The 15278-nt window shown below is 49.8% G+C and overlaps 5 protein-coding genes across 5 annotated transcripts; 2 read left to right on the forward strand and 3 right to left on the reverse strand.

Annotated features, from left to right (window-relative positions):
• The first annotated feature begins 920 nt into the window (after positions 1-920).
• Positions 921-1445, forward strand: B0T23DRAFT_6625 (uncharacterized protein). Its single transcript, XM_062841605.1, has one exon. The coding sequence runs from the start codon at positions 984-986 to the stop codon at positions 1389-1391; it is 408 nt and encodes a 135-aa protein (XP_062696668.1). The 5' UTR covers positions 921-983; the 3' UTR covers positions 1392-1445.
• On the reverse strand, positions 1446-1909 carry B0T23DRAFT_6626 (uncharacterized protein). Its single transcript, XM_062841606.1, has one exon. It carries the CDS (start codon positions 1851-1853, stop codon positions 1500-1502), a length of 354 nt encoding a protein of 117 aa, XP_062696669.1. The 5' UTR covers positions 1854-1909; the 3' UTR covers positions 1446-1499.
• A 1495-nt stretch (positions 1910-3404) lies between these two features.
• On the forward strand, positions 3405-4590 carry B0T23DRAFT_416647 (uncharacterized protein; the record flags this gene model as incomplete). Its single annotated transcript, XM_062839638.1, has 4 exons — positions 3405-3685; positions 3738-3791; positions 3913-4237; positions 4477-4590. 4 exons carry the CDS (start codon positions 3405-3407, stop codon positions 4588-4590), a joined length of 774 nt encoding a protein of 257 aa, XP_062696670.1.
• A 478-nt stretch (positions 4591-5068) lies between these two features.
• Positions 5069-7963, reverse strand: B0T23DRAFT_6639 (uncharacterized protein). The gene has a single exon (XM_062841608.1). It carries the CDS (start codon positions 7512-7514, stop codon positions 5343-5345), a length of 2172 nt encoding a protein of 723 aa, XP_062696671.1. The 5' UTR covers positions 7515-7963; the 3' UTR covers positions 5069-5342.
• Positions 7964-9351: 1388 nt separating this feature from the next.
• On the reverse strand, positions 9352-9967 carry B0T23DRAFT_391700 (uncharacterized protein; the record flags this gene model as incomplete). Its single annotated transcript, XM_062837957.1, has 2 exons — positions 9352-9672; positions 9731-9967. 2 exons carry the CDS (start codon positions 9965-9967, stop codon positions 9352-9354), a joined length of 558 nt encoding a protein of 185 aa, XP_062696672.1.
• Between the last annotated feature and the right edge of the window lie 5311 nt (positions 9968-15278).

Raw genomic sequence — 15278 nt, forward strand, 5'->3', positions numbered from 1 at the left:
ATGGACAGATTGGAGAAATAGGTTGTGCCTGTGATTTGGACTGTCATGGCTATTATGTGATAGAACTAGGGGAAGACCATAACTAGAGAGAGGAGAGGGAATTGAGGACATGGTCAGCTAGCTAAATACCTGGAGGGTTATTAGACACTTGTGGACATATGTTCGAATATGTTTCCCGGGCAAGAAAGAAAAATTCTCGGAAGTAGCATAGTTTCTCGTTCAGAAATGTATATTCGCCGGCACAGCTTGCATTAAGTCCGATAACCGCATCATTGTGTTGTCGATTATTCTAGCAGGATTCTGATCGAAGGGTTGTGGACGGACGGACACTGAGTTCATATCCACCCGTGGAGGACGGAGAGGTGATGTACATAACTGTCTTGACAACATCGCGATAAAAAAGGGCGTAGACATTGGCAAAAGGTGGAAGCAGCCAAGCTGGAAGGGTATTATAATTTTCTGCGGTTGAGGCGAGGAGGACTTGAAGGATATCTGAGAAGACATTGAACATCACGTTTATCGTCATACCGTCCTCGAACACTTTGCAGCTCAAGAGTTCGTAAGAAGATTTAACTGCCTCGCAACACTCGTGAAGAATGTTGTCTAATGTTATCAATTGTATTATCGGACGGTATGAGATACCTACTGTTGGTCGCCTTGTGCTTCGCCATTCAACACGATGATGGTCTGATAGGTAATAGAGTGACAGAACGACAAAAGTGGCCGCAGTCATTGAAGCTGCGGTTACTAAGACAACGGTCACAAAGAAGGATACAGCAAGAAACACGATTCTTTTCCCTGATACAATAGGATCCCTGGCCAGGTAGCTACATGCAAGTGTCCACAGCGCATTGACTCCCCGTTTGCATTACTGAAAGAAATGGCGATGATCACAAAACAGTCTAGGGCCTTTGTTGACGGTGGTGATAGAATAAGTATTTCCACAAAGTCTGAAAGCTATCTCGAAAACATCCAAGCGTCGAATGGATATATATAACAAGCCCACTACCGACCTCCAACTTTTTTTGAAGTCAAAAGCAACAACCTGTTCCTCCTCACCAATAACTAAGAATCGCCTCAACACTAAAACCCACATGTACCGACCCAACACAGCCAACACAACCAAGACCACCACCACCAAGTACACTCCCTACTACGACCCTTGGTCAAACGTCAAACCCCTTCCCCTCTACAATCAAGCCAAGAGAGACCAAGACATGGACAACAACTACCGCCTAGCACTCACCAGCACCAGAGACCAAGAAAGCTGGTGGCGGAAACTATTAAGGAATGTTATCTGCTTGCCGCTGATGTTGTTGAGCGGGTATATCATTCTGGGAATCATGTTTGGAGTGGCGGTTTATACTGTTGGATGTGAGATATTCCCTTGATATTTACCCTTTACCTGTTATGAGTGAGATGGAGAAGGGGATGGAGAGAAAAGGGAGGTTTAACAAGGAAATATGGTTGCTAATGGTGTATGTGCGGTATAGTACTGATCATGGCTGGCAAGTATGGAAAGTGTAGATGGAGTCATTCGGAGTGGTATTGTTCGAGGCAGATGGGGAATTTTTGGGGGGAAGGGCGGTAGGTAGATAGAGAATGTCCGTACAGAATTCGAGGTTTATCCAGGGGATCATGACTCCAAAGTTGACTTGGTGTTTTTGGTGAAGGGAGGTTATAGTGAATAGCCGAGTGCTGATTCCTGATCTTTTCTTTTCTTGTTGTGGATACCTACTGAGAGCTGCTGGGTAGGTAATGAGGAACAGTGAAAGTATAAGCCGGGCCGCCTTACGTGGATAGTCCCAGTCGTCAGCACAAGATTTGGGACAGAATTTTGGAAGGCCTGTCATTTTCCGAGAGGCCCGATAGTGGCTGCATTGCGTTTGGCGATCATGTGAACTTGATGATGATGAAGCAAGCCGGCATGGCATAAGGCCTGGCAGCTAACACAGTACGCGGTAACAGACTATGTATTGCGACACCTCTGGTGGATCCGTGATCTTTGTGTGATTTCCCAGGGCCAAGAGTTGACTGCAGCTGAACAGCCGGCGTGAGTGGTGGTGGTGGTGGTGGTGGTGGTGGTGGTGGTTGGTTGGCGACATGCGGCTGGTGGAAGGGAGTGTGTAGTGTATTGTGTAATGACAATACAAGAACTAATACTGATCAAATCTGAAGGTCCTTGACCACATTGGGTGGCAATGATTTGGGTGCCCCCGAATATTTTGTAGCCAGTGCTTGCAAGGCGTTCCTCCCATGTTTCTCCCGTCCACGCTATTGAGACCGGCGAAGCTTCGACGAATGTTTGTCACAATGAACCAAATCTCCCCTCCCACAATCCCCTGCTCGTCTATCTGACCAATCCCCAGTTACATCTCACAGCTCTCGGTCAACCAATGCGTTCCAATGCGAGAACGACGCCAGCGCCCTGCCAGCTTGCCAAGACGGCGCCATTCTCTCTTCATCGCCGCATTTCCTATTTCGTCCTCCATACCTGCAGAATCCCCAAAGACGGTTGCGCTCTCTGTGGCCCGACCACCAGACACTTCACTGATGTACCGTCAACCCTGATACCGTCGGGTCGACCCGCAGATGAATGTGTGTGAGACAGAGCAAATGGAAGGCCCTTGCTAGCTGTGAGGTACGTGAATCCTTGCGGTGCGTAATTGCTCTCAAACTCTATTCCCCACGAGACGGGCGCCAAGTGGGAATAACGTCTCAGCTCGCGTCATGGGAATTTCCCTCGCGTCCGTCATCCCGCACTGATGATCTCAAGGATGCAACGAAGTGATAGCCAAGGGGTCAAAAGTGGCTTTCACCACTCAAAACGACCCTCATTGACCCGTTTGCCCGATCGACGAACGAGACTGGTCCACGATATTCATGATGTTGAGACATCATGAAGGAAAAAACATCAAAAAAAGCAACGAGCAAAGAGAAGGACCAGGAGTCCCTGGCGCCCTCTTTCACCTGCCCCCAGCCGTCAACCCCAGCCAGCGATGGGCGTCGTGGCCGTGGCCGTGTCCGTGGCCGTGTCCGTTGGTGGTGGCTTTTCCACAACCGCCGACAAATTGGGCGATTGCTTGCAGACGATCATGATAAAGCCCTATGTTATCGACCACAAGCTTTCGCCAAGTTCATGATGGCCCTTAGCTCCGGAAGACTCGGGGAAATCCCCTGAGCGAAGCTGCATAACCGGGCACTGCCAGACAAGCAAGACATGTTTCGCGCTTAACATTTGCTCTTTGGTCTGGACTCTGGAGACTTGGCGTCTATTGTGGAGTTCTTCAACCAATTCGGGCCAGGGCAAGCGATGGTGTAGAGAGCAAGGCATAAATGTCCAGGTGTGTGATGTTTGCTTTTTCACCAGTTCGACAATAGACGAGTGTCGAGACGGTGTCGCTATGAGAGGATATTCTCGCAGTAGTGAGATTGCGTCAATCATTACTGGAGTCCTCAGTGTTGCCCAGACACTCAAACACTTCTCACTGATTTGTCTCTCCATCATTCGTCTATCTACAAGTGCAAGTACAACTCCCGGTAGATGTCTCTCTCCACAGCCACCTCCACCGCATCACGGCATCACCACATGGACCAAGCCCAAGTCTCAGTACCCCATCTCAACCTACGCATCGTGCCCCGTCTCCGTGCCGGCATGGCAGTGTCTGCCTGTCTGCACGCACATGTATGTCTGGAACCTACATCCTTGCGACAATATGTCTGTACCACCACCCCAGGTCTTCCCAGCAGGGCCATAAGCTCAAGTTTGACCTTTCGTATGACTTCCAATGGTGAGTGCTGGGTCCGCCCACCCCATCACTTGCCCACTCCCCCCATTTTCCTCGCTGGATCTCTGGCTGGTGGTGCTCCTCCAATTTCAAATGATCTCCACGGGCACTGCTACCTAGCCAGGCTGTACGTATCCAATCTCCTACATGCACTACTATGTGCACCATCGCCGCATTTCCCTATGCTGGCACGCACCCGCGAATGTGGTAGCCAGGTTACATTTGTCCGCCCGCCCGCCCGCCTGCGATGTGACTTGAACTTTTTTCTGTCCAACACTGCTCGGCACACCGCTGCTTGTCCATACTGGAGAACGCTCAAGGTGGGAGAATCGCGGTGTGGTTGGAAATTGGATCTGATGCGGATGATGATGAATAGTGATCGACCGGATTGTTACCTACCTCCGAGCTTTGCTGCGTTGCCTTTGGGGGAGACGTTTCCCAAGCCTGTGGTAAGCTTGTAACCAGTTGAGACAACATGGGAAAATTACGAGATTACATCCCGCTCGATCCGTCACTGAACGAACGAACGAACGAAAAGGCACTACGACTGACTGACTGACAACCATGTCGCTTCTCCACGCTGGGCTTTCGTGCTGGCATCGTACCCCGCAAGTATGCAAGCCAGCGCCATCATGCCTGGTTGCCCTGAATGCCTGGGTGCCCAGCTAGTATAGATGGAAGTGACCAGGTCAGCCACCGGGGGGGCCTTTTGTCAAACAGCACTGCAGGCAGGAGCTACTTCGGCGCTCAGTGCAAGTCAGTGGCATGGCGCTTATGGCTTGGGGACAAGCAGGAGGCCTAGAATGCGGCCATGATGTCCTCTGATAACACAATCACAATCCACGCCCACGCCCGCGCCCATATCAAGCATGAGCTGAAATATCACCTAGTCTAGACCGTGGAAACGCGATGGTAGCCGAAGATGGAAGAAGATAAATCGGTTATGATTGATGCTTGGCGAGAAAAAAGAAAAAAGAAAAAGGTAAACATTTTGACTCATACCTAGGTATGTATGGCGAGCCAACTCCTACAGCTTAGGACCTCTCTATCCCTCTGATATCGGTTAACTAAACCAACCGGTGTGATGTAGGTGTTCAGATGATGTAGTTTCCTGGGTATCCCTTTCCCCTGACCTCCCACCAATAGGCGCCCCGATAATCACAAGAGGTGCCATGCCAAAGGGTCACTCAACGTAGCAATCGCAAAGGCAGCAGCACTAGAATGAAGCAACTATTGTAACTAGCGAATCAAAGTAAACAAAACGCAGATTGGTATTGATTGACTACATGACAAACAAACAAACAAAGGAAAGAGCTGTAAAAAGTATCTGGATCTAATAAGCATGGTATTATCATCAGTCATCATCAGGAATAGTATCCAACCCCACCAAATCCTCAGTTCCAGTAAACGTATTAACAATTCTTCCCAAAAGCCGGTTCCTGATCCTGAATGGATTCGAACCCAACCCTCCTGCACAAAATCCAATGACAACAACAATAACAAAAGAGAAGGCAGCGACGTCCTGTCCACCACCTTTCCTTTCATTATCAATAGTCATTCATCCTCCTCAAACTCGAACGACTGGTGATTTTGAGTGTGAACCACAATCTCCTCCTCCTCCACCTCTTGTCCCCTCTTCGTGTTCGACTTCGTTGTCACCTTCGCCTTTGCCTTTGCCTTCGTCTTCGTCCGTCCTCCCCTACTACCCACTCCGCCGTACCCACCGGCGGCACTTCCACTTCCAGTTCCATTCCCGCCATGTCCTCTCCTCTTAATCGGGTCCCTCGTCACCCACTTCCATCCTCCTTCTACTTTCCTCATTCCAGTCCCAGTCGTAGTCCTGACACGCTTAATGATGCCCACCTCCCTACTAGAAGCCCACTCCGTCAAAGTAATGTCGCTTTCGCTGCCGAATTCCACCTTGTCTTTGTCTTGTTCCGCCGCTACTGACAACGAGTCCACTTCCACTTCCGATCCAGTTCTTGTACCGGAAGTAGTAGTGACAGCGACAGCAGCAGCAGCAGCAGCAGCAGTGGCAGCAGCAGCAGCATAGCTCTCCAAATGCTTAGCGACATGTTCCATTCGCTGGTCCCATGCTTCTGTGCCCTTGAAGGGGGGCTGTGGACAGCTGGGGACAGGACAACGCATGTATGTGGGCAGGGCACAGCGCTTGATTTGGGCGCGGGATTGTAAGGTGGCGATGTAGATGTTGAGTTCTTGTTGGGTGGTGGTGGTGGTGGTGGTGTCGTTTGTAGATGTGGATTCTTTTCGTAAAAAGGGGGTAAGGTGGGAAGGCAAGTGCATTCGACGGACGTGTTGGGTGTAGAGATCTTTGCGGTTGAAGATGGCGCCATTGGGGAGGAGGGGGAGGTCTTCGTCGTCTTCGTTCTCGTCGTTGTCGTCCCCTGGGATCATGGTTTGTACTGGTTTTCTCCTCTTTCCTGATCTTGGTCCACTGCCTCCAGTAACTACTCCCATAGAAGAAGGGACGTTGTTATCAACGTTAGCACATTCACCCTCTTGACAAAGCCAGTATTCTAGGATCAAATGCTGGCTGGCCACATGCCGCTTCCACTCGTTCTTGCTGCCGAAAGTGGAATCGCAACCGGCAAAGCTGAAGACGCAGATGAACGGGCGTGAGTGCTGTTTCTTGATGTGTGCGTCTAGAGAGGGTTGGTCTTTGAAGCCATGGGATGATTGGTGGCAGGGCGGGTGGGGGCAGAGGAGATTACCTCTGGAGGAGTTGGGAGTGAGGGCTTTGGTAGCTGTTGAGGGGAGGGTTCGGGTGGGTTGGTGTTGGTGAGGGCGGTGGGTAGTCAAGGGGAAGTGGGAGGTTGGGGGGCGGCCGCGACGGGGGGTGGTTGTTTTGGTTTTGGTGGATGTTGATCGGCTGAGAACTGCGGCGGTTCGTTTGGTCGTTGGGAGGTATTCATCGGCGTCGGCATCGGCCTGCCTCGTTCGCTTCAGGTTGGGTGCGCGTGGAAGGATGACTAGAGACGGCTCCTCAATCTTCTCCTGGGACGCAGGTGGGTAGTGGTTGGCGGGCTTGGTGCAGTCAACTATAGGAGAGCTGTGCTGCTGCTGCTGCTGCTGCTGAATTTGCTCCATGTCACACCCGGACAGCCCACCGGTCGTGTAACTCTCCCAGCTGTTGACCCGCTGAGGCAAGGTGAAATCGGGAGTGCTGGTTTCGCTGTCATAGCCGTCCAACTGCCCGGTTGAGTTGACGTCCATAGGGTTGACGAAGAAGCCGTTGCCCAGACCTTTGCCTATGCCGGCGAATTGGATAGGATGGTTCTGAGAGAGGCCAAAATCTTCAAGATGCAAAGGTTCTTGTAGGGGCGATCGGGCTTCGTAGCATGCAGGTGGTTCGGTGATGGTGTCTGCGGGTGGGCTCTGTGCACTTCCGGATGCTTCTGAAGTCTCGAAGGCCGAAAAGGGACTGATGCAGCGGACCTGGAATGGATTTATGACCCCCAACGTGGAAGGAATGAAGGTAGCCTGTTGTGGGATGTCGGAGTTGAAGAACATTGTCTTTTGTCCTTCCTTGAGCTGGAGTTGCATCGAATGGTGTTGATCCATGGTGGTCGGGTAGGCTGATGGTGTTGTAAAACTTTGCAAACTGGGGTCGATAAAGCTCTCGAGTAGTCCCGGTGTATACTCCATTCTGTTGTAAGAGTAGGGCACGTGGTAGCTGTCGTCCTGGTAGAGCCACGGGTTGGTCATCTTGACGAACTGTGCCAGATGCACAAATCACGAATGATATGATGGTCTTCGAGTAGTTCGGGATGGAAAGGTGGCGTGCGTTCGAGTCTACAAAACGAATGTGCCACGGGTATTGTGAGGGAAGAAGAAACGTGAGAAGGGGTATCAGTAGATATAAATGTGGGATTGCTCGTTATATTGTTGAATAGAGGCACTTGAGGTATGATCAAGTCTCATACCACTTTGTTGTTGACTGAAGGTTAAGGTTGAAAAAAGAAAAGGCGTGACAGGAAGAAAAGCACGAGGGGGCCTTGGACTTATTATACGACAGTGCAAGTGGACTGTGAATCAAGTCAAGGGTCTTCCCATCCCTATCCATCCGCAAAGGGATCAAGGACTCGCCCGCTTGTACTTGGAACAAGTCGAGGTACAAGCCGAGGTAACAGCTAGCAGAGCCTCAAGTATTTCAGAGATGACATACTGTACCTCTACTCAAGAGTTCAGATAAGTGAAGAGGTAGGGTCAAGAGAAAGTACATGTGGTACGGCGGCCCTGTGACAAGCAATGGGGAGAGGAAGGGCCTCAGTGGCTCAGCCATTGGTAACGACTGGGGGAAGACCTCTCATCACAGTCGTCTTACACACATCAAAAGCTTGGCCCGATCAGGAAAGAGCTGGTTGCAGTGTCTGAACAATAAATTGTATGGGGGGAATCCGTGAAATCTGGCCAATGGCCGGCCAGTTTAGTGCTTACTGCGCCCCAGGGCTATTGGCATAGCTTGGACAACTCAGCAGTTTGTTCGGTCCTGTAATCTTTCGTGAGGTCCACAGTTTGAACTTTTCAAAGACTGAAGCTCTCCGTATAGGTACTTCAAGATGTCGATATGTATGCGAACGCCCCTTTTTGTGCAGAGGCCATAAGCATCCAAAAGATCGTGTCTCGAGGTTGGCTGCACATCGAGATCTTGCCGAATCCGAGTATCGATACGTGCTCAAACACCAGTTGTAAGACTGTGTAATCTGTAAGAATGGTTCGCGCACCGTGCGATAAACATAGTGTAGTAGCGCCAAGGGCGGACTCGTCTATCAGCCCGGCAAGAGAAATACCGAGATTCGAGATCAAGACCCAACCGCCGTCTGTGGTGATACGGTTGACCAAGACTGTCGTTGCTGTCAACTGTCAACCTGGAAGACCCCGTCGTTCATGGTGGGTTTGATACTACCAAAATCTGGTCATAAGTTGTTTCGCTCTTGTTGGCCAGATGTATGCACGCCAAGTTTAGGGTGAGGTACGTCGTTCGTGTCGTAAGCATCGCTGATCCCTCAATACACGCGTATGTTGCTTTTGAAACCCTCAATGATTATTACAGAGATGCCATAAGCACCGGGGAAGTGAAGCGCGAATATTGTGGCTGCGATGCAACGATTTGGATCTCGGGGTCAGGCATGTCCCAAAGAATCAGACGGGTATTTTTACCGCCGATTTGGAAGACTGTTGATATCCCAAACTGACATTGCGAAAGGGATATGGTAAGTCCTGTGGACAGATATTGAGTTGATCTCAAGAAACGCCAACTTGGAAAGCGATGGTGTCTTGGTCATGGTCGGTATTGCTGTCTCACCGCGGTGTCCGGAGAGAGTCCTGAAGGATAGTCTAGTGTGAAAGTCCTAGTAGAAAAAGGCAGCTTGGCGTGTAGTAGTGTTTGACGAAATCGCTTCCGTACCCATGTGTCTACTTGGCTTGTAGACCAGTATATTCACCGAGTTGTCCCTCTTTCTGGCTGGGGGATACGGTCCAGGTACGGGAACTCCAAGAATGTCTGGGTTCCAGTACAGATGCGCCAAATTGCGGGTTGGTTTTAGGAAGAGGGATGGTTGTAGTGCAGTTTAGCGGGTGTGGGTGGTGCCCAGTTTGGGTTAACCTCGCGACGTCGACAATCGCGGCAGCGAATGCGGAAATCTTTGAGAGCTGTAAAAGGCCACTTTTCATTGGATGGTAATCCAGCTCGCACTGTGTTAAACGCAAAAAAGAGGACGAGATGAAGCACGGCGACACCTCCGTCTTCATCCATCAGAATCTGTAGCTCTGCAGATACCACGGCCAGCTCTCCTTTCAGATGATGACGGGAGCGAACGTCGAAGTCAAAGGGACCGGAGCTAGCCCCGAGTTTCACGGGAAGCTACCTTTGGGAGATTCGGGCGGTGATCTATGGGTCGTTGATACCGTGGTGGTCCTACCCCTACTCGGCCTCTTTGGGTTTTTACCACCATTCTCCCTGGCGATGTGGTATACGACCAGTGAGAAAAGGCCATTCGAGGCTTGGGCGTTTTCTTTCCCGCGCGCTGTTTAGCAAAATCGGGCCTCTGTGTGGCCTCCTTTAGGGAAGTGAAGCCATACGGGATGAAGCCGGACTTGAAGATGGTTTCCGGTTTCAAAGGCTCTGGAGGGTAGTGAATCGGGCCATTGAAAGACATGGCGTTCTGTTTGTGTAACTGCGTTAGCCATCAGTTTGGGTATCCGGAGGCCACTACCACAATGGGCTAGAAGCTGCGGTTAACCAAGGGAGCTTTGCCCATCGTGGTTTTCTCCTCCTCCGACATCTTACCCAAACCACCACGAAGGGGATATCAAAGAGGCCGTCGAGAATCGATGACTTGTCGTTGTTAGCACTCAACTCCCGTCCTCCTCCTTCTTCTTCTTCTTCTCCTCCTCCTCTGCCCCTGAAACTACCCCTGCAGCAACGGCGGGGCAGCGCCTCACTTGGGCGTCAAGCTCCATAAAGGCTCACCAAAGGCAATGAAAGTTCTTGCCGTCAGTATTTCGAGAAGAAGAAGCAAGCCCACATCGGGTTTCAGCTGGACATGCTGCTTCAAATTTCTGCACATGCGCGCAATACCGAGATGGGCAATTGCGCTATCGCTGGCGTCAGGAACCTGCTTCTTGGTGGTCAAGTCTCGGTGAGCAAGCATAGCTTCATTGGACTCGGACCCTGGTCCTATGACTAGTTCGCCGGCTCGAAGCCAGAGGAGTGATTGCTGTTGAACCCGAATGACAAATAACGAATGGCGACAGAGCATCGGTAAGGCGACCAACAAATGGTTGCCTTGTTTCCATTGCATTTCCATTGCCTGGAAACTGACGGTATTTCGCTTCGTTACGCTTCATTACGCTGCCAAGCCAAGGTAGTTACAACCAGATCATTTCTCCACTTTTCCCACTTGCCCTTGCTCCCCTCCGCAGGCCAAGCGGGAATCAGTCCAGGAGGCCCTGGCCTGTAAAAGCTCCGCTCTGGACGACCACCTTCTCGCAACCTACATGATTCCCAAGGCCAAACTCGAAGGGAGGCCGAATGCCATTTTGGGATCTCATATTCACGACCCTTGTCCATCGATCTGCCCGTCCAATGGATACCAAGGTATTCTGTCTTGACCCTCGCAGCTGCGCATGCGTGCCGGCCGGGAACAACCACCTTGCTCATCTTCTACCGACGTGACGTCCCATCTGTCACTGCTTGGATCTCTTTCTCACTCTCCTATCCAACAACCCGTCCCCATCCTCCTGCATCTCGGAAATGACCGCTGCACCGGATCTCCAGCTTTACTTACCCGTGCCTCTCGTTACAACGGGCACGCTGTAAGCATCTTGCACTCGTGACCATGACAGATATTACACATGTGGGTGGAATACAACGGTTCATGACAAGTTGGCCAGCCCAGGTAGCAACAAACCAACCGCTCATTGATGAAGGACGAACACGGACATGTCCTCATAGAACACCCTACCCGGCTGGTGTTCCCCAGAAGGGTCCCGGATTTTCGGCGATATCAGCAAGCTAGTGCTACGGCTCCGCCTTCCCAACCATCCAGGAACCTTGACAGGACCCAAAGAGATGCGGAGTCCATACTGAATACGGGACTCATCCATATGACTCGAGGAGGCAACAGCTGAAATATACTTGGCATTTTAGGGTCCATGAAGCCGTTGCTCCTCGACATGTTGATGCAACGAACTCATCCTTGAAGCCTCTGACGAAGGAACCGGAGACCAGCGCGATCTATCACTTTCACCACTTCCCACCGGTTGTGCCAAGCCCGTGACAGCCACCGCGTTGAGTTTCAGAGAGAGAAATCAAGATGATCAATTTCGCAGCTTCTCAACACTTCGGGCTTGTGAATTCGCCGACCAACTGAAGTCTGAACCCTGTTCTGCTGACCCGAACACCACCACATGTTCGGCGATCAACGGTACCCAAGTCCTTCGAACAGTCGAGCCACGGTTTCCGACGTATGTAGCACAAGTCAAAGTCTAAACGAGCGACTCCCCCGACTTCTCCCCGCTTCTTCAGCAGTCCTCCTCCCCACATCCTTCTTGCCGGCGTGACTGTGTTACACGGGCAGGGCAGTCACTGTCAGGTAGCACAGCAAAGGTACCGTAGGGCCGAACAGGAACCCAAGGCACCAAGCCACAGAATCTGCCACTCACTAATTATCGTCACCACCGAGCTGTCCATTCGGGCTAGTGCCGAGTGGGATACATACAGCCTGCAGATACGATCGACCATCTTTCCATATAGGTAGGTATCCCAAAATATCAGAAAAAAGGTTTGGATCCTTCAGCATGTCACAACGTCATGGTACTAATGCATCAGCTTGCTACTACACCTACCTCTACCGGGGAAAAAAGGAAAGGTTAGCGTAATTACTCCCAGTCTACAAAAAACTAGGGTTTCTTGCCAGTATATAGGTATTACTCTTTCATAGTGTAGAAACCTGTCTTTTGCCACTGATCTACACTAACGGTGAATTCACACAAGATTCATCAACCTTTTTCCCCCCCGGACAAAGGTGTAGAACTATCATATGCGCGATCCGGTTACCACCCGTGGTCTACGTACCTGACGCGGGGGGGCAACATAAAGCAAATCAATTGAGCAATAGCATGGTAGCTTGTGACAGTCCAGACAGACAAATGTCACGTTACTTGGCTACATTTTCCTGGTCTCCCGCGACACAAGATGACCGGGTCGTTTCGTTTCCAAAGTAGAAGCGCGGCGAGGAGGTTGTATAATTATGTTATGTGCCTACATAGTAGAGGTGATATACCCTTGGGACCTATTCTACTGCCCGGCGACAGCGAGCACGCACTATCCTCACTCCCTCAGTCCTTCTCCTTCTCCTCAGCTGTCATGTCTTCTTTGGCTCCCCATCTTCCTATTTTATACCTTCCAACATTGAATAACCCGATGGCTGTGGTAGTACGAACAAAGGTTTCCCGCATTGCTGGTAATGATATCATGTTGCCGGAGCATCATGTCGCTACTGCCTACGACATTTTCGAAACCGGGGAAGAAACAACAATAAAAGAGCTAAGGCATGCGGAACTGAAAGCCCTCCTAGGTAACCAAGGTCATCCCCGGTTTTGGGGGGGGAGATGTGATCTCGATCCCATCTTGTCCAGGACGCGCTGAATCATACCTACCTACCTACCTACCTACCTTTAAGTTGTGAATCATGGGACCTGGACAGCTGGACTGAGGACATATCCATCAATGATGATTCTAAAAAAAAAAAAAAAAAACTCGGTACATCCAACTGGAAGGAGGTTTAGGATCAAAAGGAGCTAATTTGCTTGTAGATCCTTGGCATATGCAGCGATCGATGGTTAGCGGGAAGGTGCTAGTGTAGTGTAGTTAGTGTGTAAATGCTAACATCCCTGGAGGCGGAATGGTTCCGCTTCTGATCGGGGTCGTCCTTGGGGAAGTTTGGGGTTCGGACTTTGTACGGACCTCACCACCCTTTTTTTTCTTTCTTTTTCTAGTTTCTCTTTTTTTTCTTCTTCGTTCTTTTCCCTCCTTCTTTTTTTCTCGCTTTCTTTTTCTTTCTTCTTCATTACTTTTCTTCTTCTTTATTTTTTTCATCTTTCTTTTTTTTTCTTTTCGAATCGTTTGTCCATCTGTGTGTCTCCACCGTTCTCTCTCGCTTCCTATATCCGATGAAAATGGCGGTCCCTTTCTTTCCCAGGATACCAATAAATACTAACCTTTTTCTTCTTCTTTTTTTCTTCTTTTTTTTCTTCTTCTTCTTCATCCTGTCTTGCACAATCACATCTTGTGCTCAAATGAACCAACCCAGTCACCAACCCCATCCCCTCCCCACCCCTTTCATAAGTTCTTCATCTTAACCATGTGATCTTCGAAGGTAAACTCATAGTAAAAAAAAAGAAAAGAAAAGAAAAATACTGTCCTCCTCTACCACATTGGATGATGGGGGGAAGGGGATAGTATTTTTTGACCATTACTGTAGTACCGAACTACTTCTTTGCGCCTTTCCCCCTTTTCTTCTTCTTCGAATTCCTCTTTTAAGTAGAAGTATTTTTTCCTATCTCCCGTCGTGGCCGAAAATAAAAAGAAACGAACGGCCGGCAACCTCACAACAAAGCAGGCACTTGGATTTACTCCTTGTAAACGGCCAAGTTTCCATCCGTCCTTCCTTCCTTCCTTCTGTCCTTCTCTCCTCAAGGCCGACCACCCCAAGTCTTGAACTAGTGTCACGGTAGGTACTCCCCCAAGAACCCGGTCCGAGTTTTGTACAGGTACTGACGGATTATCCTACACCACTCCGCCACTCCGCCACTTACTCCCGCATCTATCCGTCCTCTCTCAGTTTCAGCGCCCACTCACTCACTCCCTCATAAAGGACTCCTCCAATACTTCAGTTCAAGTCTCGTTATTCATCATGATTCTAGTGAAGGTACCTCACATGACACCTTGCAAAACACACCTACCTTCCCTAATCAGACCTTGGCAAACTATAAATGACCGCATCCAACAAAGTTAATCCCTTCTCCCGCCGCGAACCTTGCATCTGCTGTGACACTGCTTCTGTGACACTGCTTCAGTTCTGTGCACTCCTCTGCCCCTCCTCCTCCTACACTCCTCTGGCTGCTCCGCTCGGCGACCGGCTCGGCTCGGCTTGACTAGAGGTCGGTAGATCCCTTTGCCGTATCGGGACATAATTATTCATAAGTACCTAGAGCTAAGTACCGACTATACTCACGGCTGCCCGGTGCGAGTCTACACCTACCTAAGAGGTACGGTACCGCAGGGTAGTTAGTACACACACACAAGTTACGATGAGCCTGTGAGCCTGGCTATGAGCCTATCTATAAGCCTGTCCTGTCAGAACCTTGCTTTGAGCGACGTTGTACAACCTACCTAAACTTTAGATTCCTCTCACTTGTTGGTTTAAGTTGCCATCTATCTAGAATCTATAGTATAGGTACTGTTGTACCGAAAAAAAAAAAAAAAAAAAAGGAGGGGGGGGGGGGCGTGCCTGTTATGCCATGTCATATCGTGTGTCGATGTCACTCGGTGATGTCTGTCCGGCGAGGTTTGTTGAACCGGGCGAGAATTGGAAAAGGAAAAAAAAAAAAAAAAAAAAAAAAAAAAAAAAAAAAAAAAAAAAAAAAGGAGAAAGAAAGAAACTAAAGACGAAAAATAAGTGGGTTGTTGAAATTTCCATAGGATCAACCCATCGATAATCTATAGTGGTCGACGTACATACATATCATGCTTGCCACATACATAGTACAGACCCGTGGGGTGTTGCAGGTCAGCCCTACCACTCGTTCCTTTGCCCCTCCCACGAATACACACACATACACCCTTTGAGAGTTTGTAAAGTAAGCAAGCCAACCTAACACAGATCTTCCCCTCATCTATCCAAAAGTCGCTCTAAATTGCTAAAACATAGAACGAGTATTGCCATCCGCAGATTATGAGATGAG

The sequence above is a fragment of the Neurospora hispaniola genome (genome assembly GCF_033458365.1).
Source record: "Neurospora hispaniola strain FGSC 10403 chromosome Unknown B0T23scaffold_1, whole genome shotgun sequence".
NCBI lineage: Eukaryota > Fungi > Ascomycota > Sordariomycetes > Sordariales > Sordariaceae > Neurospora > Neurospora hispaniola.